The sequence below is a fragment of the Pecten maximus genome, chromosome 9 (genome assembly GCF_902652985.1).
Source record: "Pecten maximus chromosome 9, xPecMax1.1, whole genome shotgun sequence".
Lineage (NCBI taxonomy): Eukaryota > Metazoa > Mollusca > Bivalvia > Pectinida > Pectinidae > Pecten > Pecten maximus.
In genome coordinates, this window is record NC_047023.1 from 18339177 (window position 1) to 18361531 (window position 22355).

A 22355-nucleotide genomic window follows, 5' to 3' on the forward strand; every position below is an offset into this window, starting at 1 on the left:
ATTGGACTGCTTGTTTTTTAATAAAAGTTTTATTTGACAGGTTTTGCCACTGTAGAGTTCTAATGTTTATATAGTTTGGTTTATTATCGTTTAGTGTCCTGTCAACAGCTAAGGTCATTTAAGGACAGTTTCCGTGTGTGCGATACATGTGTGAGGTGTATGCGTTTGTATTTTGGGAGGCTACAGTATGTCTGTGTTATGTCTCCTTGTGATAGCGTGGAACTGATGCAAACTTTATAGTGCTACCTCCCTGAAGCATGCTGCCGAAGACTACCAGCAGGACAATCCACCCGGTCACATTATATATAGAAGTAATTGTGCTGTTATCACTTTCTAAAGTGACTGTGTTTGTGGCTCGAACAAACAACGTGCCATGCTTTGTACGACATGATAACTAGACTGCTTTATTACTTTCTAAACTGGAGAGTTCCACAAGGGGACATAACCATGATACATACAATATCATCACAGTAATCATAACTAATATACAATGGGTGTTACTATTATACAGATAACATGACAGATCATACAAGACATGATGTAATAACAGAACATTAGAGCCAGGAATAAGAATATGATTTTTGGTGTATTTTATAGAAACCAAAGAGCACAACTGCCGCCCAGTCAGCCAATGAAATTAATCCAGGTAAATATCCCCACTCATAGGATGTGTATAAAATATTGGTAATCAGGGAGTGTGATGATTTATATATAACTAATAAATTTTAACAATGCTTCTTCAAACAGAAATTCTGTTAATACTATAAATATAAACAATGGGGGCTTAAATTTGAAATTTTGATACAGAGCCTATATAGGCTGTGAAAATGCCACTCACTGTAAGCCTTCAACTTTAAAATCAAAGTTAAAGTTCATAGTCAATATAAATGACAGAACTTTGCAGCAGAACAGACGATATCTTTACCTGCTAAGGTTTTGTCACTTATATGGACTATAAATACCGTAGTAAAGTGGTCATATGTTTCTTAAACCTTGCTGTCTTAGGTTGCTTCTGTTGAATTTGAATTACAATAAGTGACTTATTATGAAAATTTACTGACAGCCTAATCCTTTAGTTAATGGAACAGCCATTTTGTTCACTTTCCAAATCATGACTGAGATAACTATATGTCCTATCAGCCTGTGATGGACTTTTATTTGTTTTATTTGGATATTTAATTGTTGTTTGTTGATTTTACAGCATTACGAATTGAAGCTCAACAGCACAAAGGTAGGTACCTGTGCTTCACTATTATAATTTTTTTTTATTAGGGTCCTGTATCCGAGATACAGGTGCTTTATATTAATCAGTCTGTCTGTACGTCCATACACCTTTGTTTAGTATTTCATTAGTCAGTTCAGCATTTTGGGAATATTTTCCCCCATAATAAACTATTTCTGTCTGTATTTTAAGAATATGACACATTCACACATGAGTATGTATAACAAATTTAATTCTATCAATAATATCTAGTGATTTTAGAAGTCTGAAGGAAGTAGCAAAATCAATTCTATTATAACTTTATCTTTTATAAAAAGGAAATTTCAGATATAATGGCAACATTTTAATATTTGTTTGATATATCTATGTAGTGTGTCCTCAGACTGAAGCAGAACATTACAATGATGATTTCTTTGGAAACCAAGACTTGGTGGTGAATGCTTTGGACAACGTGGAGGCTCGGCGATACGTGGACAGGTAAGGTGATGGTACTCTACCTAAACACTAGATCTGTATGGATTTTTTTAAAGAAGGAAAGAAATTAATGAAAATATGACATGTTTATTTTTTATACCCACAACTTTATAAAGGAAGGTATTAAGTAATCAATTTGTCTGCATCTGTGCAAAAATTGTGTAAAAGATATCCCATCAACCCTTAGACAAATAAATTCTGTTCATATTCATGCCATACTAGCACTTTATCAAGCTCATCAGTCAAGGTTTAAAGGTCAAAGGTCACTTAACCAATTAATCAGGTGAGAGGGGAGTAAAATTGTGATATCTATGTGGGGCCCCAACACACTTTGCTTTAGTGTCATAGTAACTATATTGGATCTATTTAGTTATTTTCAGGTACAAGTGTTGAAAGGCATCAGTAACTCCTTTATAATTGTACTAGGGTTCTAATATTTGGTTTGAGGGTTGCTCACCTGTTTGGGTTAACTATTATTTCTGAGTCAAATAGGTTTCATAATATTGATAATCGAAGCCTGCTCATCCTGCAAATGGGTAGGTGTCTGTGGTCCATCCGTTCATAAACAATCCTTGTTATAGCTATTTCTTGAAAAGAACTGGAGGAATACTTGTCAAACTTTATGTGTAGGTTCCCCTTTGTCCCTTGTTGTGCCAATTCAATTAAGATCTTTGATTAGAAAAGCAGAACGGCTGACATTAGCCATGTTGGATTTTGAGAATAGAAGTTTGTTATCGCTTATTTTCAAACTCAATGTGTAGATTTCTCTTGGTCCCTAGTTGTGCCAATTCAATTTAGATCTTTGATCAGAAAAACAAAATGGCTGACAGGCAGCCATCTTCGATTTTAAGAATTGAAGTGTGTTATCACTATTTCATGAAAAGAGCTGAAGGGATATTTCTCAAACTTCACATGTAAGTTCCACTTGTTCTTGTAATCAGATCTGTAAGAGAAAAAGAAGAAAGAAGGGAAAAATAGAGAGATGATCAGTTTGACATAGAATATATTGCAAATATTTTTTTGTTATGATATCAGTATTCATTTATTGCAATATCAATTTCAGTTGGTGAACTCGAACCCTAATTCTAGTGTGAGGTGTAGTGATATACAATGTGAGGCAAACTTTGTACTTGTGACAGTACTCATTTTTAAAATCATATTGTCATGGGAATTAAGTTGAAAATGTCTGTATTTTTCCAGTCGGTGTGTGACCAATCAGAAGGCCCTGTTGGAGTCTGGTACCATGGGAACAAAAGGTCATGTACAGGTTATAATACCTCACCTGACAGAGTCCTATGGTAGTCAGGTGGGTGGCTCACTAGAGGTTAGGTACAGACCCTGAAGCGTTTAACGTTCCCTCCAAACGCGGACGAAACGCAAAACGAATTGGGAAAACCAAACGCAAACGCTACTAAACGCAAATGCAAAACGCTCGACGAAAAACGCAAAACGTGTTTCCGTAAACGCAAAACGGAAAACGGAAAACGCTCGACGATAAACGCAAAACGAAAAACCAAAACTGACAGTTATGAACGAGACCGGAAAAGCAAATCTTCATCGTATAGTTACCGATCCGGAGTCCGGTCGTTAAGTGATCCGGCACTTACAAATAATATCGGTGCTTGGATTCTACGGATATCGTTATCATTTCAATTTTTCTTTTACAACTGAAATTCGTCTCAAATAAAATATTATCGTTTTGCACATATATATTACTATTCCAAAACACTAGGCCCTATCTTAATATATTTCGCGGCACTGCTGAAAATCTAATCGGATAGTGTGTGATTTTGCATCTGCATTTTAGGGGGGAAAATAATAAAATTATAAATATGAGGTCAAAACACATCAGAAACATGGATAATTCTTCTCTGAACCTTTTGAAGACATGGAGAAAGTAGCATTAAAAGTAATAAACGGGTCATTTTTTTATTTTTTTGAACTTCCGAATTGTATCTCGTGAAGTCAGTAATTCACTGAAAATTTGTAAAAATACATGAAGAGTACTGCAGTAACTTTTATCCCTTTTTCCCTATCTTCAGGAAATATAAGTCTACAATCTTATTTTTTCTTTGGATTTTTCATAATATTAATCAGTTCCCGTGGATGTCACTCCCCGATCAGACTGTCCGTACGTAACTTTTTCATTGGTAACGCTCTGAAGACCAGTGTGTCAGTCAAGGCCCGAGAGACGAGGATCGTTCCTGATTGGTTATTGCATGTTATATAGTTGCTACATGTACATGGACTTTTTCGTAACACATGTGATGCTGTTACATTTGTACCTGTTCGATTATTAATTAAACAAGACTACACACGTACTACCGTACACAATCAGACGATGGCGTACTTTAGTCGGTATATGTACATGTACGTGTACAATGTATTGTCAATAGTCATAGTAAAATGTATTAAAACTGTGTTTTGAGTGAAAAAAACTCCCACACTCCTTAGCAATGAACAATAAATAAAATGATAATGTGTTGACGTTCTAATAAATGATGGAAGTATATATTTTCATCTACAATGTAGCCACACGTCTGCTTGACTTTAAAATCCTGTTTAACTGGCCTGCCCGGACAAATAATTGTCTTGGTTATCAAATTCATAATGTTATATTTGTTTTACGTAAATATCAGTGTTTCAATTTTCTTGTTTCCGGTATCCCGTGGTTGAAATACGTCTGCAGAAAATCCAATCAGATGCAGTTGTCTTACCTGTATCTTGCCGTAACGAGCCTGGCTATCTTGTTTGATTTAAACACACACATACACACTGATTATGTAACATTTTGACAATATTCATTTTGATTATTTTCGAAATCAAATGGACGTAAATATCGTACAGAGACACATATGTATCATGGACCATTTTGATAATTTCCTGAATAGAAACAGACGTGTATCGTTAGCATGTTTATACGTTTGTGAAACATAAAGAAAACGGGATGTACTTGTATTGTCCATGTTGGTAACTTTCTCTTATAACGGGACGTATATATACAATAGTGGGCCACATTCTAATAATTCATTAAACAGAACAAGACGAACATATCGTACGACTATTTTTATGGAGGCGTTTTTACGCCTGGCATATTGCGATCACCTACGAGTTGTGACATCACAATCTCTCACTTTCGTTTTCGTTATATTTCCTTTTACAGTTCATTTTGCGGTTTCTTCCGGTTCATATATGATGTAGTTGTAGTACAGAGGACGTAAAACCTGTTAAATAGATAATATGTAGAAGGAGTGGAAGCAGACTAGTCACAATGTAATTTCGGTCAGATGAATAACTTGCACATAAATACATTGTTGTTTGATATTGACTGCGCATGTGTCATTTAAAACAAGGATTTGATAGCTTTGTCAAAAACTGAAATACACGTATATTCCAAATATGAAAATAATAGGAACAAGTTACCCAGACGTTGTTATTTTTGTGAGTAAATGTGGCCACATCTTTATAGGTTGACGGATACGAGTTGGAAAGGATACCCGTCATCTGTTAAATTAGTCGTATTGGATTTAATCAATATTATAGCTTTGCTAGCTGTAAATATCATCGTGAATGTCTTAATTAATGTATCGATGTTCATTGTACGTCAGTTTTCAGCCACAGTTAAATCAGAGACCTATATAATAAATATGTCTCTGGTTAAATCTAGATTTTCTATGAATTTCAATCAAGATTAAAAACTTGGACCCACGGACGGATAGAACATAAAAAAAAACATCAGAACACATATTAATTTGCTGATCTTCCTTGTTAATTGATAATAAACATGGTGCATTTTGCGAGTATAATATGATCGATGTCGCAAAATAGAAACAAGAAAATTGTAAAAGTATTATATTTATGTCAAAACAAATAACTTGTTCACTAAGATTAAGACTAATATTTTTCCAATTCCGTCAATTAACCATTAACACAGCGATGAATCCATAATGAATTAAAAGGACAACAGCGGCACTCACGGTAAATAAGTACAGGTAGCTAAAAATACACATATCGAGGCTTTCCCGAACACGGATAATCGTCGTGCCACACCCAGCAGCTGGCTCCACTTTTAGTTTTACACGCGCATGCGTACTCAACTGTTGTCAATTCTAACAGGGAATTACATCCGGCAGACGAAACGCAAACGAAAGGAAACGCAAAACGCAAACGCAAACGCAACTAAACGCAAACGCAAACGCAAACGAACGGAAATGAGCGCAAAACGCAAACGCAAACGAAAAACGCTCGACGAAACGAAGCGCAAACGAAACAAAACGAAAGGAACGCAAACGCAACGTAAACGCGTTTGAGGGAATGTTAAATGCTTCAGGGTCTGTAGCTGATAATTTAGGTTGTCAATATGTATGCAACAGACTGCATCCAAATATTGACTACTTCTTTTTTAAACATTTCAAAAATTGTTTGCTTTTGAACAGTTCATTTTAGTATGAACTTGAAATGAACAATTTAAAATTGTATCATATCTATGTAAATCAACTTTCCAAGAATAAAATATACTGTAGATATAATTATTTTGGCATATTTAAATTCAAGTGTATAACCAAATCTTTAAAGAATAGTGTTATGATGAATTGGCAAACCCACTTTCTTGCCATGGAAAATTATATAGAAACTACAATTAACTTAATCATTATTTAGAGGAATGTACAGGTACTCCGCTTGAAGCATATGCACATTTACACTATCCTTATCTATAGATAAACTTTCTTGTTTCCGGACAGAGGGACCCAGTAGATGAGGATATACCTTACTGTACACTCAAGTCATTTCCTGCTCAGATAGAACACTGCATACAGTGGGCAAGAGACAAGGTAGGTCTACATTGTATACAGTGGGCAAGAGACAAGGTAGGTCTACATTGTATACAGTGGGCAAGAGACAAGGTAGGTCTACACTGTCTACAGTGGTCAAGAGACAATGTAGGTTTACACTGTATACAGTGGGCAAGAGACAAGGTAGGTCTACACTGTATACAGTGGGCAAGAGACAAGGTAGGTATACACTGTATACAGCGGGCAAGAGACAAGGTAGGTCTACATTGCATACAGTGGGCAAGAGACAAGGTAGGTCTACATTGTATACAGTGGGCAAGAGACAAGGTAGGTCTACACTGTATACAGTGGGCAAGAGACAAGGTAGGTCTACACTATATACAGTGTGCAAGAGACAAGATAGGTCTACACTGTATACAGTGGGCAAGAGACAAGTTAGGTCTACACTGTATACAGTGGGCAAGAGACAATGTAGGTCTACACTGTATATAGTGGGCAAGAGACAAGGTAGGTCTACACTGTATACAGTGGACAAGAGACAAGGTAGGTATACACTGTATACAGTGGGCAAGAGAGAAGGTAGGCATGATAGTACACTGTCTACAGTACAGATAATGAGTTTAATGTTTTATACATATGTGACTTTGTAATGAAAGGTTACAGATTAAAATCAGTACAGTGTCATATGTTGTATGAGCCCGTTAGAGGACATCAATACATACTAGTATACTTGTTTATATGTAAACAGATCGTTAGTCTAAGTTACTTGTTTTGACCTTTGTTTTGGTAACAATATTGTACTCTTTTAATTACAGTTTGAGAGCTCCTTTGTACAGAAACCAGCTTTATTTAACAAGTTTTGGACGACCCAGGGTCAACCACAACAAGTCATAGAGGTAAGTCTGTTGGCTGTGTTAGGTTTCTTATATCTATCTCCTAGACGGAGGTTTTTTCTCAGAATACACAAACATTTTTTCTGTTATGCCTTTTAGGCAGATATTTTCATTCCTTTATCATTATGATCCGTGTTCCATCGAAACATGGGGACATATCGCTGTATTGATATTAATCAAGGAATTCTGAGTTTTGGGAATTACCTGATATTACTGCAATTTACAATTAATCTCTTGATTACAAAGTAGTCTTTCAAAAAATACAATTAAAATTATGTGTTTAACAGTTTGTGCTATTTTCTTGGACCATGATATTACAACTGTATTGAAAGCCACTTGATTTCTATTTTCAATACTGTATATTTTGTGGATAGATATGAAATTGATTTTTACGTTGTTTTTTTCAGACTCTAAAGCGTGGGTCACCACTTGAGGGTGCAATCCAGATCAGCAAGATCTTGCGTTCAAAGCCTGTAAACTGGTGTACATGTGTAGTACTAGCTAGACTCAAGTTTGAGAAATACTTCAACCACAAGGTAGGATATAAGAATGTCATATAATCTAGTTACACCTTATCTAAATGTAATTTAAGATTCTTTTATTATTAGATGAAATATTTTACTTACTTTCAGAGTTAGATTTTCATTTCAATCTACTCACAAAAACCTTTGGAAAAACACATTGTATTAATGAAAATATATTTGTTGTTAAACTCGGGTTATGTGTTCAAAACAATTTTCTTACAAATCACTAGCATATTCGGTGAAAAAATAAAAATAAACTAGCTGGAGAATTGTGATAAAAAATACCTTTATTTTTCTTCCGCATTTAATGTTGAATAACATCAGTATCCATGTTTCATTCAGGACAATTTTTATATATCAAGATTGTGTATGAAAGTATATTATAATAATTACAGTATGAATATTCTTTATCTATAACAAGAATAACATGATACGTGTATCGATCACAACAGCAGTCGAAGTGATGAAGCCGACATAGGGCGAAACCGGTCGACAAGGTAATAAAAGTCTAAAAAGTTACCACTTCGACTGCTCTTGTGATCGATACACGTATCATATTTCTCCTATTGCTCGATCACCCTGCATACCATTGGGTATCCATCGGAGAAGTGGAGGACCCTCTATCCATCGTACGAAAGGCACGGTGTTGTCTCTATTACCTACTTCCACAAGAATAACATAATACAATATTTACAATGTGATTTAGATATAAATTATTTCTGTTGGATTTAATGAGATGTGATTCATGTTGTCTGTACCTTGTGATGTAAACTGTAGTCATGTTGTCTGTACTTTGTGATGTAAACTGTAGTCATGTTGTCTGTACCTTGTGATGTAAACTGTAGTTATGTTGTCTGTACTTTGTGATGTAAACTGTAGTCATGTTGTCTGTACCTTGTGATGTAAACTGTAGTTATGTTTTCTGTACCTTGTGATGTAAACTGTAGCCATGTTGTCTGTACCTTGTGATGTAAACTGTAGTCATGTTGTCTGTACTTTGTGATGTAAACTGTAGTCATGTTGTCTGTACCTTGTGATGTAAACTGTAGTTATGTTTTCTGTACCTTGTGATGTAAACTGTAGCCATGTTGTCTGTACCTTGTGATGTAAACTTCATTCATCTTGTCTGTACCTTGTGATGTAAACTGTATTTGTCTTTTCTGTACCTTGTGCTGATCTTGTCTATACTTATCTTGCAGGCAAGACATCTACTACATCACTTCCCATTAGATACAAGATTAAAGGATGGCTGTAAGTATTCAGTTTCTAGACAAGGAATTGATACCACATCACCAGATAGAGACCTGTGTCAGAGAGTGAGACCTGTGACAGAGAGTGAAACCTGTATCAGAGAGTGAGACCTTTGTCAGACAGTGAGACCTGTATCAGAGAGTGAGATCTGTATCAGAGAATGAGACCTGTGTCAGAGAGTGAGACCTGTGTCAGAGAGTGAGACCTGTGTCAGAGAGTGAGACCTTTGTCAGAGTGAGACCTTTGTCAGAGAGTGAGACCTGTATCAGAGAGTGAGATCTGCATCAGAGAGTGAGACCTTTGTTAGAGATTGAGACCTGTATCAGAGAGTGAGACCTTTGTCAGAGATTGAGACCTGTATCAGAGAGTGAGACCTGTGTCAGAGAGTGAGACCTGTATCAGAGAGTGAGACCTTTGTCAGAGAGTGAGACCTTTGTCAGAGAGTGAGACCTTTGTCAGAGAGTGAGACCTGTATCAGAGAGTGAGATCTGCATCAGAGAGTGAGATCTGTGTCAGAGAATGAGACCTTTGTCAGAGAGTGAGACCTATGTCTGAGAGTGAGACCTGTGTTTGAGAGTGAGACCTGTGTGAGAGAGTGAGACCTGTGTGAGAGAGTGAGACCTGTGTGAGAGAGTGAGACCTCTGACAGAGAGTGAGATCTGTGTCAGAGAGTGAGACCTTTGTCAGGGAGTGAGACCTGTGTCAGAGAGTGAGACCTTTGTCAGAGAATGAGACCTGTATGAGAGAGTGAGACCTTTGTCAGAGAGTGAGACCTGTGTCAGAGAGTAAGACCTGTGTGAGATTGAGACCTGTGTCAGAGAGTGAGACCTGTGTCATCTTGACTCTGTTTGTAAACACAATAATTAAGTCATGATAGACAGAGTTCCAGAATTTGCAGATATTATTTTGTATTGTTTACAACAAATGAGACACAAATTTATTTTGTATCAGATATGTTAGAATATCAATCAAAATACTTAGGTCAGATTAGATATGCTATGCTGTAGATGTTAAGTTTGGATTGATGAAAAAAATCATATATGGGAACCGCTGAAAATTCACTATTACTGCATGGGGTATCGGTACTGTGTTGTTGGTAATATTTATGGGAAATTCAATTTCTCTACATTCGTGGTCGTTATAGAGTCAAAATGAATATCCAGCGAACATTTATATTTACACTCAAATGTATTGGAAGTTTTTATTTTAGAATGTATAGAATATAGGTTATGCAAATTTTCATACTCGTTAACTTGGTTCTAGAAACTATCTGATTATTAAAACATGAAAGTACTCATAAATATTCCATGTTAAACAGTATCTCATAGCCTTAGGAAATTGTGTTTCATTCAAAAATTCATTTAATAGTGCAGTTCTTTCTGCATAACTAGCTAATATAGATTCTCTTTCTCTGTAAGTATATTATGATATTATATAACAGTATAATTAATTGTCATACATTAGAGGGGGCCGAGGTGGCCGAGTGGTTAAGGTGTCCCAACATTTTATCACTAGCCCTCCACCACTGGGTTGCGAGTTCGAAACCTACGTGGGGCAGTTGCCAGGTACTGACTGTAGGCCGGTGGTTTTTCCCGGGTACTCTGGCTTTCCTCCACCTCCAAAACCTGGCACGTCCTTAAAAGACCTTGGCTGTTAATCCAAACCAGACCATTCTGAGTTTCTAAAAATACAGCCTTCTGAAATAAATTTCTCGCTATTTCATATAAGGACTTTAACAGCTGTATGTAATTGCCTTTGTTTTATTTTGTCTGTACTTGTTTTCTCCAGCCCTTTTTTGGCAGTCTCCGAAGCGACCACCAGTGCCTCAGGAATTCAATGTAGGAGATTCTTCGTAAGTCATTTCTAAAAGCTGTCTATCATTCAAGAAAATAAAGATAGATTTTAGTTCACCTGACCCAAATGGCAATGGCAAATTTTCAAATCCTTCTTCTGTACAAAGGAAGAGTTTAACAAAGTTTTAGGTTTAGCATCCTTGCTGTAAAAAGACAAGTGTGGAGTGGATATTTGGTCTGTGCCCAATAATATTGTCAAGTTGTAGATTACTTAAACTTTCGTTATGTTTTTTAACATGTTTTTGTACTGTGCTTCTTTCAATAAATCAAAATTAAGAAGAGGGTTTATTTAGACATTAGCCTGTTGCCCAATACTCATTGAATTAATTCAATAAAATGTTTGTGAAATGAAATGATTTTTACTTTTTTTGATAATCAATTAATTGCAATATTAGGAATTTCACAATACAATAATAATGTACATGTATCTGAATCAAGATAATGAATAAATGAAAAATTCTTTTGATGTTGTAGGCATTTGTCTTTCATCATTAGTACAGCGAAACTGTATGCTCATGCAAGTAGGATACCTGTCTCAGCTCAGGTAGGTTTTCCATGTAAAACATGTGATGTTGGAAATTATAACTTAGTTACATGTACTGTCTAGTTAATTCTGTGAATAATATGTTTTATATGTTTTATCGACATTTAAAAGTACTAATTATAAATTAAAATCCTATTTTTTCAGCTTAAAACACTAAATTATATGCTTTTGTTGATTTTATTTAGGAGGTGACGCCAAGTATTATCAGTGATATTCTACAATCAGTTGAGGTGCCTGAGTATAAACCGTCCTCAAAGGTATATCAGATTGTAACATTTGGGTGTTATTTAGCTCGGATATTTACCATTGTTCTTGTAGTTGAATTAAGGGAGACAAGGGTTATATCAAAAACCTTTTAAATATGACAGAACACCTCATATTTGAAAACCAGATGTCCCTACTCTCAGCTATCTTAACTCCTGTCCCTGATGTAATGTAGGGTTTGTACTTATGTAAATATCCAAACATCAGTATATACTGTACAACTGAACAAATTAATATAAGAAATCTCAGTGTGTCACTCGAGTGGTTCTGACATACAGCATTCCACTGTAAACATTTCATTTGTTTTATAAATGTTTAAATGAAGTCCTGACACTTATTCAAGAACAAACCAAGGTTTGTCTCAGTAGTTGATGTACTTCCATCTGATCTGTATAAATCTATATCTCTTATCTGTAAAAATCTATATCTCTTATCTGTATAAATCTATATCTCTTATCTGTATAAATCTATATCTCTTATCTGTATAAATCTATATCTCTTATCTGTATAAATCTATATCTCTAATCTGTATAAATCTATATCTCTTATCTGTATAAATCTATATCTCTTATCTGTATAAATCTATATCTCTTATCTGTATAAATCTATATCTCTAATCTGTATAAATCTATATCTCTTATCTGTATAAATCTATATCTCTAATCTGTATAAATCTATATCTCTTATCTGTAAAAATCTATATCTCTTATCTGTATAAATCTATATCTCTTATCTGTATAAATCTATATCTCTTATCTGTATCAATCTATATCTCTTATCTGTATAAATCTTTATCAGTCTTTATCATTGTGTGACATTTTAAATTATAAGAATATGATGTACCGGTATATTTGATGTTTAAATTCCACAGTCCGTTGTGACAGACGAGAGTGCTAAAAGGGAACAAGACACAAGTGGTGACGACGACTTCGTGGACGCAGCCAATAGGATGGAATCCGCAATTCAACAAGCCGGGACACATGAAAAAGGTTAATTGACATTATTCAGGTTTTTTTTTTATGTAGTTTCCATTATAAAAGTTCTTCAAGATCGATAATAAAGAATGAAAAATACTAAACCCCCAAAAAATAATTGTACTACATGAAAAGTAATATAGTGCTGTATCAGTTATAAAAAATAAATATAAAAATTTGTATAGGGGCCCTATATAATTATAGAAATCATTCAAGCATGAAGAAGAGAACTCAGAAGCCATTATTGGTTACCGGTAGTTGTCTGGTACACAGAGGTAAAATCTATTTAACCATGGCTGTCTACTTGATTTCTCGAAGAAAAGATAACAATGATGAAAAAAGTATGCAGCAGATCTGAACAGATTTGAAATTGTTTATCAATCTTGTGTCAGCCTGAAATGAGATGGAGAATTTATCTAAATTTTGTTAACGTAAAATGGATTATTCCAGATTTTTTCCCATTTATCTAGATTTTTTTAATCAGAATGGATTATTCCAGTTTGTTTCCCATTTATCTACATTTTGTAAACCTATGGATTATTCCAGTGATAAAAGAGATGGAGGTTGCTGAGTTTGAGAAAGATGATGATGCAAATAGTCACATAGACTTCATCACTGCAGCTGCAGTAAGTATACGATATCAACTAAATCAGTAGGAAATTTGACCTTGAAACTGATAACTTGTGTGTGACTTGTGTGTGATATAATAGTTTGGAGATAGAAATATACAAGATACCGAAAATGTATTATCATAATCTCTTTCGTTTTAACTTGTACATTGAAACCAAATTTGCTTGGATTACTTCTGAAATTTGTTTCAACTGCACACACATATTTTATTTTTGTGTATGAAATGCTTTAATTTGTCATTGAGGTTTTATATTGTTATAATTAGTATTTGAAACTTTCCCAGAGTCTTTAATAATGGCTATCACCAGTGTGATTCATAGTCATTGATTACACTAATAAGTGAATACATAAATGTATATAAGTTATATTATTAATCTGGATGTATGTGCTGATTGTGTAGTAAGTTAAGTCATCCTACATACTGTAATGTACTGTGATTTGTGTCCACTAGAACCTCAGAGCAGCTATGTATAGTATAGACAGTGCTGATAGACTCAAAGTCAAACGTATTGCTGGTCGAATTGTACCCGCCATCGCCACAACAACAGCAGCTGTAGCTGGGCTGGTGAGTGAATGTATTCTATGTATGTCATGTTATCACCAGGTTCTCTAAAGGTTGTTTTAGGGGTTTCATTTTTTTTCTATTATTGAGAATAAAGATAAAATTGTAAAAGATAAATAGTTTTACATTTTAGATGAAATAGATTCATTAGAGAAAACTATCCCCATATCATAACTTCTGTGAAAGATGCACACTTCTTGCTTCATACTTTCAATAAAACCACAACAAATAATTATTATTCATAAACAAATGAAACATTTGCAGTTAATACTTACTACACCTCTGTCAGCTGGGGAATCTTTCATTTGATTTGTAAAAGTAAAAATACACATCAAACTTGTGTAACTCAAATAACAATCAGCCGGAGATGATAGAGCTGTGTCAGACACATGATGGTTGTCCAGAGGTAGAGCTGTGTCAGACACATGATGGTTGTCCAGAGGTGATAGAGCTATGTAACAGACATGATGGTCAGCCAGAGAGGTGATAGAGCTATGTGAGACACATGATGGTCGTCCAGAGGTGATAGAGCTGTGTGAGGTACATGATGGTCGACCAGAGGTGATAGAGCTATGTGAGACACTTGATAGTCGACCAGAGGTGATAGAGCTATGTGAGACACATGATGGTCGTCCAGAGGTGATAGAGCTATGTGAGACACATGATGGTCGACCAGAGGTGATAGAGCTATGTGAAGCACACGATGGTCGTCCAGAGGTGATAGAGCTATGTGAGACACATGATGGTCGTCCAGAGGTGATAGAGCTATGTGAAACACATGATGGTCGTCCAGAGGTGATAGAGCTATGTGAGGTACATGATGGTCGACCAGGTGGTGATAGAGCTATGTGAGGTACATGATGGTCGTCCAGAGGTGATAGAGCTATGTGAGACACATGATGGTCGACCAGAGGTGATAGAGCTGTGTGAGACACATGATGGTCGTCCAGAGGTGATAGAGCTATGTGAAGCACACGATGGTTAGTCAGAGGTGATAGAGCTATGTGAGACACATGATGGTCGACCAGAGGTGATAGAGCTATGTGAGACACTTGATAGTCGACCAGAGGTGATAGAGCTATGTAACAGACATGATGGTCAGCCAGAGAGGTGATAGAGCTATGTGAGACACATGATGGTCGTCCAGAGGTGATAGAGCTGTGTGAGGTACATGATGGTCGACCAGAGGTGATAGAGCTATGTGAGACACTTGATAGTCGACCAGAGGTGATAGAGCTATGTGAGACACATGATGGTCGTCCAGAGGTGATAGAGCTATGTGAGACACATGATGGTCGACCAGAGGTGATAGAGCTATGTGAAGCACACGATGGTCGTCCAGAGGTGATAGAGCTATGTGAGACACATGATGGTCGACCAGAGGTGATAGAGCTATGTGAGACACATGATGGTCGTCCAGAGGTGATAGAGCTATGTAAGGCACATGATGGTCGGCCAGAGGTGATAGAGCTATGTGAGACACATGATGGTCGACCAGAGGTGATAGAGCTATGTAACAGACATGATGGTCGGCCAGAGGTGATAGAGCTATGTGAGACACATGATGGTCGACCAGAAGTGATATAGCTGTGTGAGACACATGATGGTCGACCAGAGGTGATAGAGCGATGTGAGACACATGATGGTCGACCAGAGGTGATAGAGCGATGTGAGACACATGATGGTCGGCCAGAGGTGATAGAGCTATGTGAGACACTTGATGGTCGACCAGAGGTGATAGAGCTATGTGAGACACATGATGGTCGGCCAGAGGTGGTAGAGCTATGTGAGGTACATGATGGTCAGTCAGAGGTGATAGAGCTATGTGAGACACATGATGGTCGGCCAGAGGTGATAGAGCTATGTGAGGTACATGATGGTCGACCAGAGGTGATAGAGCTATGTGAGGTACATGATGGTCGTCCAGAGGTGATAGAGCTATGTGAGACACATGATGGTCGACCAGAGGTGATAGAGCTGTGTGAGACACATGATGGTCGTCCAGAGGTGATAGAGCTATGTGAAGCACACGATGGTTAGTCAGAGGTGATAGAGCTATGTGAGACACATGATGGTCGACCAGAGGTGATAGAGCTATGTGAGACACTTGATAGTCGACCAGAGGTGATAGAGCTATGTAACAGACATGATGGTCAGCCAGAGAGGTGATAGAGCTATGTGAGACACATGATGGTCGTCCAGAGGTGATAGAGCTGTGTGAGGTACATGATGGTCGACCAGAGGTGATAGAGCTATGTGAGACACTTGATAGTCGACCAGAGGTGATAGAGCTATGTGAGACACATGATGGTCGTCCAGAGGTGATAGAGCTATGTGAAACACATGATGGTCGTCCAGAGGTGATAGAGCTATGTGAGGTACATGATGGTCGGCCAGAGGTGATAGAGTTATGTGAGGTACATGATGGTCGGCCAGAGGTGATAGAGCTATGTGAGGTAAATGATGGTCGGCCAGAGGTGATAGAGGTATGTGAGGTACATGATAGTTAGTCAGAGGTGATAGAGCTATGTGAGACACATGATGGTCGACCAGAGGTGATAGAGCTATGTGAGGTACATGATGGTCGACCAGAGGTGATAGAGCTATGTGAGACACATGATGGTCGGCCAGAGGTGATAGAGCTGTGTGAGACACATGATGGTCGACCAGAGGTGATAGAGCTGTGTGAGACACATGATGGTCGACCAGATGTGATAGAGCTATGTAAGGCACATGATGGTCGACCAGAGGTGATAGAGCTATGTGAAACACATGATGGTTGGCCAGAGGTGATAGAGCTATGTGAGGTACATGATGGTCGACCAGAGGTGATAGAGCTATGTGAGACACATGATGGTCAGCCAGATGTGATAGAGCTATGTGAAACACACGATGGTCGTCCAGAGATGATAGAGCTATGTCAGACACATGATGGTCGTCCAGAGGTGATAGAGCTATGTGAGACACACGATGGTCGTCCAGAGGTGATAGAGCTATGTGAGACACACGATGGTCGTCCAGAGGTGATAGAGCTATGTGAGACACACGATAGTCGTCCAGAGGTGATAGAGCTATGTGAGGTACATGATGGTCGGCCAGAGGTGATAGAGCTGTGTGAGGTACATGATGGTCGTCCAGAGGTGATGGAGCTATGTGAAGCACTAGAAGAACTCTATGATAACCAATATTGAGACATTCACTTAAATCATTTGTGATATCTTGTCATTATGCCAATATTTTTATCTGATTTGTAGGTTTCTATAGAACTGATTAAGGCTCTAGACAAGTGCCCTATAGAAAGTTACAAAAACTGCTTCCTGAACCTGGCCTTGCCTGTGATAGTGTTGTCGGAGCCAGGGCCAGTAGAAAAGGTTGTTCTCAAGTGAGTATTTTTCCAGCATTCAAACTGATAATAGTTAGAATGGTAGCAAAGTGATATTATTATATACAATATAACAGCAGATTTAGGAAATGTACTATTAATACTTATATCCAATTTACATATGTAATTATGCCTCCTCCATGGAATCGGGGATAAAGTGTTACCCATGTCCGTCCCGCCGCGTCCCATCCCGCCGCGTCCCGTCCTGTCCCAATGCAATATAATGAAACTAGCTAATCTCAGGAACTGCTGCTGTGATCCTCACCAAACTGTGTTTCGGGGCTGTCATGTCAAGTGGTAGTGGGGGAATTTATGTCTTACAGACATTTTCTAGTTTATGATGAAACTATATATAGAAGGTAAATAAGCATGTAGTATTAAAAAAAAAAACAACGAGGATTGCTTTGATTGATAAATTTCATGAAAATAAATTGCACACAAAAAAAACTGGTTTAAAGCATCCCATTTAAGATTTCCAGTGTGACGAATTTTATGAAAATGTGACGATAAACTGGATGATAAAAAGGAGTTTGTCTGATGAGGCTTAACCGTGTTCAGAAATGTGTATTCACTTATCTATTGTGTACCTTAGAGCACTGCTTTTGTTTATAACAGGGAGGGCCTGAGTGTGACCATGTGGGACAGATGGGATGTCCAGGGCAACAAAGACTATACACTCCAGGAGTTTCTGCAATTCTTTCAGGTTAGTACCAAATCCAGGCATTCCAACTGTCCTCAGTACACAACCTTCAGTTGTTAAATCAATTTACAGGTTTTGTTAGCTCACCTGGGCCCAGATGTTCAGAAGGTGATCACATTTTAAGAACATTTTTCAAATCCTGATATAAAAATTTCTTGTAGAACTAGCTTGACAAAACTTAATGAAATTCTTTAATTCTTAATTCTCTTCCAACTGGCATAATTTAAAGATGATAAACTCACAGGTTTTGCAACAAATGAGAAATGAAATTTTCACTAATGAAGTGATTAAGCTAATCGCCTTTTGAACAACTGGGCGCTGGTCTTAGGAACCAAGGTGAGCTTATATGTGGTATCCATCATATGTCAGTAGATCAACAATTTTTTAAAAACAATTTCTTCTTCTTAACTGCCAATTGGAATTCTTCTTGATTCAACTATATGTATCCCCGGGTGGTCTGAGTCAAAATTGTACAAATGGAGGGGCACATCCCTGGAGAGACAGGGAGATCAGTTTATATAAACAGTGGGTGTACATGTGGGAACCTAAGGCCCAATAATAGAATTTTATTCGGTGTAAAGCATCCATTTGGCAGGTTAGATATAAGAATTGTACCTGCTGCCCCCATGGCATGACTCATAAGAGGTGACTAAATTTCCCTTCCCTCTTAAGCATTCGCCCCTTTCAGGAAAGCTTTGGGTTATGCCCCCTGGCCGAGACATACCAGAGTGTATGAAATAGTAGTTACTACTCCTGCTAAGTGCTCAGCATTTTAGGAGTGGGACGACTGGTTTACCTGTTGTCAGTATAATGTGACAGAGTGGTGTGTCCTGCTGGGTGTCTTTGGCAGTGTACTTCAGTAAGGCAGCACTATGAATTAAGTCAGCACAAGTTCCCTGTTGTTGCAAGGAGATAAACATGCACATACTGCAGCCTCCCAAAACACACACTCACCACATATATCTTGCACACTTGGAAGGCTGTTCTAACCCCTGTAGCATCCATGGGCAACGTGAACTGAATATGGTTTAACATAGAAGTCAAGTCTCCCCCAGAGGCGGAGGAGCAAGTCACAATAAAGAAAGTAAAAGTTGATAATTAATGTTGAATCTTTTTGCGAACGAAAGGTAAATTTAAACAAAATTGTTGACTGCAATGCATGGCACATCTTCGCTAGCCAAGGCTTCTGATTACGTTACACTCCACGAACCCTTGGCAGATATAGGCGTGTTCAAACCGTCGCGCCCTGGAATCCCAGGGCACCCAATCAAATCGCGTTTTACATTCTGGCTTGGTTTCGCAGTAAACAAAAAATGCGGCACCCAGTACAGAGCTACATTGCCGACTATGTCATGGCATTTAACCTAAATACAAAAAACACAATCTTTGGGGGGAACATTCGCAGTGTTTGATCAATTCATATAAGTCATTGATCACATATCTCATCGAAATGACACCAAACCTCGATGTGTGTTTGTAAACATCACCGATGAAGTAAATCGGTAACGCTTGTTTTGATTGGTCGAACATTTCATGCGTGAAGGGTGGTAATTTCGAATCACCGCTAGAGGGCCAGAACTGATGCCTATATCTGCCAAGGGTTCGTGGAGTGTAACGTAATCAGAAGCCTTGGCTAGCGAAGATGTGCATGGCACTGAGTGGCGAATTGTAAACTGGGAAAAGTTTTTGTTACCTGTAACAGGATAACTTAAATGAGAGAGTTTTACCATAATCACTGAAATATCTAGGTGAGGGATACAGGCCCTCAAGACATCTTGTCGAGTTTTGTCAATTAATGTAAATTTTGCCTTCCAGACCAAGTTTGGTTTTGAAGCTACTATGGTGGGCCATGGAGTAAAGATGGTGTATGTGCCCTTCATGCCTGGTCATTCCAAGAGGCTACCTCAGACGTAAGTCATGATCTTCATCAATATCTAGCTTCTGTAATGAATTTTATATAACAGACAATGACCTGTTTTGTTAAATGGGAATTGAAGATGACATCTGTTCATCAATGTGTCAGACCTACACCAAAGTTTCATGATGTGTTTTCGCTGTGTATCTGCTGAGATTATTGGTTATTTGAAAATGTTATATTAAATGTAATTTCTCTTGAGAATTATCAATATGATGACTTGAAAATATCTTTCTTTCGACAATTAAAGAATGATTTCAGATTTTGTTTGCCCACCATCATTAGATGATGGCTATTTAAATTACCCTCCGTCCGTCTGTCCGTAAACAATCATGGTTATCCCTATTTCCTGAAAGATGAAAAAGGGATATTCCTCAAACTTCATGTGTAGATTCCCCTTGGTCCGTAGTTGTACCAATCAAATTTAGTTATTGATCGGAAAAACAAGATGGCTGACAGATGGCCATCTTGGATTTTGATAATTGAAATTTGTTATCACTATTTCTTGAAAAGTACTAGAGGGATATTCCTCAAACTTCATGTGTAGGTTTCCCTTGGTCCTTAGTTGTGTCAATTGAGTTCAGATTTTGAATCAGAAAATAACATGGCCAACAGGCCTAGGGCGCCAAGATCCCTCTTGGATCTCTTGTTTATGAAATGATAGATGTGACAAACAATTCTGTTGTTTTTGTGAACAGGATGGTGAAACTGTTGAAACCGTCGTCCCGTATACGATATGTAGACCTGGTGGTGTCACTCCAGGGAGAGAGTGAGGAAGATATACCTGGGCCACCCGTCAGATACTTCTTCAACCTGTGATAACCCACATCTGTACTGTGATTCCCTGAACCCGCTAATTTAAACTGTAGTCTTAAAACATGTATATGTGATAATAATTTAATGTATTTGTGTACAACTGGTGAGTGTTATTGGACCATTTCACTGAGACATGAACAATGTGTGTGTGATAAATTTAATGAAGTTCATGGAGAAATGAAAGCTGTGTGTCTACTGACATTGAGATATGAATGGTTTGTGAAAATACAAGTTCAGTTAGGTCTTATCCCTGTCTCCATAATGTGTATTTGTGCAAATGATATGTGATGACTAATCAAAGAGACACAAAACAAGTATACAACATATGTCTGTTGATAGAGTGATTCACGAGGACATGAATGCCATGTCTAAAGCTGTATTACATAGAACAAGTGGTGGTGATAGTGACTGATACCTGTATGAGATATACCATTTAAAATGAATATTTATTGTGTTGTGACTTTATTAACGTATCAAATATATTAATTATGTACATGTTCAGTTGCTAATTATCAGCCCACCTGCCCTGTTTTGGTAAAGCAGTTGACATTATATTTTCCTGTAAACAACTTCTCTATAGCCAAGCAGCCTAGAGTCAGGCTCTCAGTCAAGTAGTATGGGAGGATGAAGGATTTTGGTCAAATGAATGACTTTGACCCCACTTTCAGGGTCATAGAAATCGTATGTGTAAAAGTCTTAATAACAACTTTTCCTGAACAACCATGAGGTATTCAGTCGTGATTTTTCGCCCAGTAGTGTGCTGGATAGACTGGCCCCCATGTCTCTAGAATATCAAGATTATAAACAAAATTGGGCTTCATAACTTTGGTCCCTAGGATATGTCTGATTCCTATGTTTTAAACTAGGCTGAGATAATCTAGTATTAGAATTAAGCTTGACAATTCTTAATAAAAACCTTAGCGTTTTGTGGCCAGTCTATGCTGGAGTAAAGGCTAAAAATTTGTATTCAATTCAATTACTTAACATTGAAGATGAAGAAATAAAGCTAAATGAAATAAAGAATCTGACAAATTTCTATGCTACAAAATACATTTAGAGTGAATGGTATAGTGATCTTAATTTAACCATAACTTAAGGTTATGATGCTTTCCTATCTATATAACAATAGAGAGGTCGATGAGACCAATCATTCTGGTAATGCTCTTGTTACCTCTTGTGAATTTGCATATTCATAATAATCATATTTTTTTGTGAATTAATTAGCAGTCTGGAAAAGGCTGTGCATTCTTACACATCTGCTTAACATAAAAATACATCTTTTGAAGTTTAAATCTTTTCATACCAAAAGAAATACATACAGGATTTATGAATTTTTTTTATTTCAATTTTAACTACAATTTTCCTGAAAGATATCTGAACAATAGCTTTCATGAATTTAAAGTCTGCTGTTTACAATTTGCAGAGGAATTATAACAATACATGTCTTTTTAGGTCACCTGAGACGAAGTCTCAATTGTGACCTATTCTAATTGCCTTTTGTCTGTCGTCGTGCATCGTGCGTCGTTCGTCCGTAAACAATTTACATTTTCGACTTCTT

The 22355-nt window shown here is 37.3% G+C and overlaps 1 protein-coding gene across 1 annotated transcript in view; it reads left to right on the forward strand.

Annotated features, from left to right (window-relative positions):
• Positions 1–22355, forward strand: part of LOC117334406 (ubiquitin-like modifier-activating enzyme 6) — a 65504-nt gene extending 43149 nt beyond the window's left edge. Inside the window, exons 19-36 of the mRNA XM_033894006.1 lie at positions 598–646; positions 1202–1231; positions 1594–1699; positions 2897–3002; positions 6439–6528; positions 7305–7385; positions 7790–7918; positions 9106–9157; positions 10946–11009; positions 11485–11554; positions 11740–11811; positions 12690–12807; positions 13339–13418; positions 13874–13987; positions 17239–17366; positions 17982–18069; positions 19882–19976; positions 20680–22355. Of these exons, the coding sequence (XP_033749897.1) occupies positions 598–646; positions 1202–1231; positions 1594–1699; positions 2897–3002; positions 6439–6528; positions 7305–7385; positions 7790–7918; positions 9106–9157; positions 10946–11009; positions 11485–11554; positions 11740–11811; positions 12690–12807; positions 13339–13418; positions 13874–13987; positions 17239–17366; positions 17982–18069; positions 19882–19976; positions 20680–20800 (1593 nt within the window). The 3' untranslated portion in view covers positions 20801–22355. The remainder of the gene's footprint in view (positions 1–597; positions 647–1201; positions 1232–1593; positions 1700–2896; positions 3003–6438; positions 6529–7304; positions 7386–7789; positions 7919–9105; positions 9158–10945; positions 11010–11484; positions 11555–11739; positions 11812–12689; positions 12808–13338; positions 13419–13873; positions 13988–17238; positions 17367–17981; positions 18070–19881; positions 19977–20679) is intronic.